Source organism: Austrofundulus limnaeus, unplaced genomic scaffold, assembly GCF_001266775.1.
Source record: "Austrofundulus limnaeus strain Quisiro unplaced genomic scaffold, Austrofundulus_limnaeus-1.0 Scaffold8407, whole genome shotgun sequence".
NCBI classification, from domain to species: Eukaryota; Metazoa; Chordata; class Actinopteri; order Cyprinodontiformes; family Rivulidae; genus Austrofundulus; species Austrofundulus limnaeus.
Window position 1 is genome coordinate 1 of NW_013960809.1, and position 752 is coordinate 752.

General features: G+C 47.5%; 1 protein-coding gene across 1 annotated transcript; it reads left to right on the plus strand.

Moving 5' to 3' along the window:
• Positions 1-11: 11 nt before the first annotated feature.
• LOC106512582 (vesicular integral-membrane protein VIP36) lies at positions 12-599 on the plus strand (the record flags this gene model as incomplete). Its single annotated transcript, XM_014001171.1, is given in 2 exon segments — positions 12-354; positions 485-599. Coding segments are annotated over 2 exon segments (325 nt in total), but the record flags the coding sequence as incomplete, so codon positions are not given.
• Positions 600-752: the final 153 nt, after the last annotated feature.

A 752-nucleotide genomic window follows, 5' to 3' on the forward strand; every position in this document is an offset into this window, starting at 1 on the left:
ATCTAACACTGGGAAAAATTTGTATTAATTAAAGAAAAAAAAATTTAGACTCTTAAGAGACAAATTCTTTTCTCTTTTTATTGTTGTTTATTTCGCTTTTTTCTAAACTACTTATAACCTTCCAAAGTTTGGACCATATTTTATATGAAACTAAACCTTCTGACCATTTTTTGCCTGCTCTTCTCTCACCAGCGCTCCTTCCCTTATATCTCGGCCATGGTGAACAACGGCACGGTGAGCTACGACCACGGGAAAGACGGCCGCTCGTCGGAGCTGGGGGGCTGCCCGGCCGACATCAGGAACAGGAACCACGACACGTACCTCGCAATTCGCTACTCCAGAGGGAGACTGACGGTATGCAGTGAGACTTTTATTTTAGTTTGGTGAAACAATCCTCAGCCCTCCACCACCGTGCTGGACTGTTGGTGTACAGGCGTGTTGTGAACAGAAGGTTCAGTGATACATTGCAGCTCCTAACATCCAGGTGATGATCGATGTGGACGACCAGAACGAGTGGAAGGAGTGCATCGACATCGGAGGCGTTCGTCTTCCTACGGGATATTTCTTCGGTGCGTCGGCAGCAACAGGAGATCTTTCAGGTAAGTCCCAGCTGGACGCTGATGTCATTAGTGCTGTCCCGACTAGTCGACTTCATCGGTTACGTCGGCTGCATAAATGCGTCGACACGCACAACACACCGTCGACACGTCGTTTTACGCGAATACGCCGAAAGAGGTGAAGGCAAAGAAAAT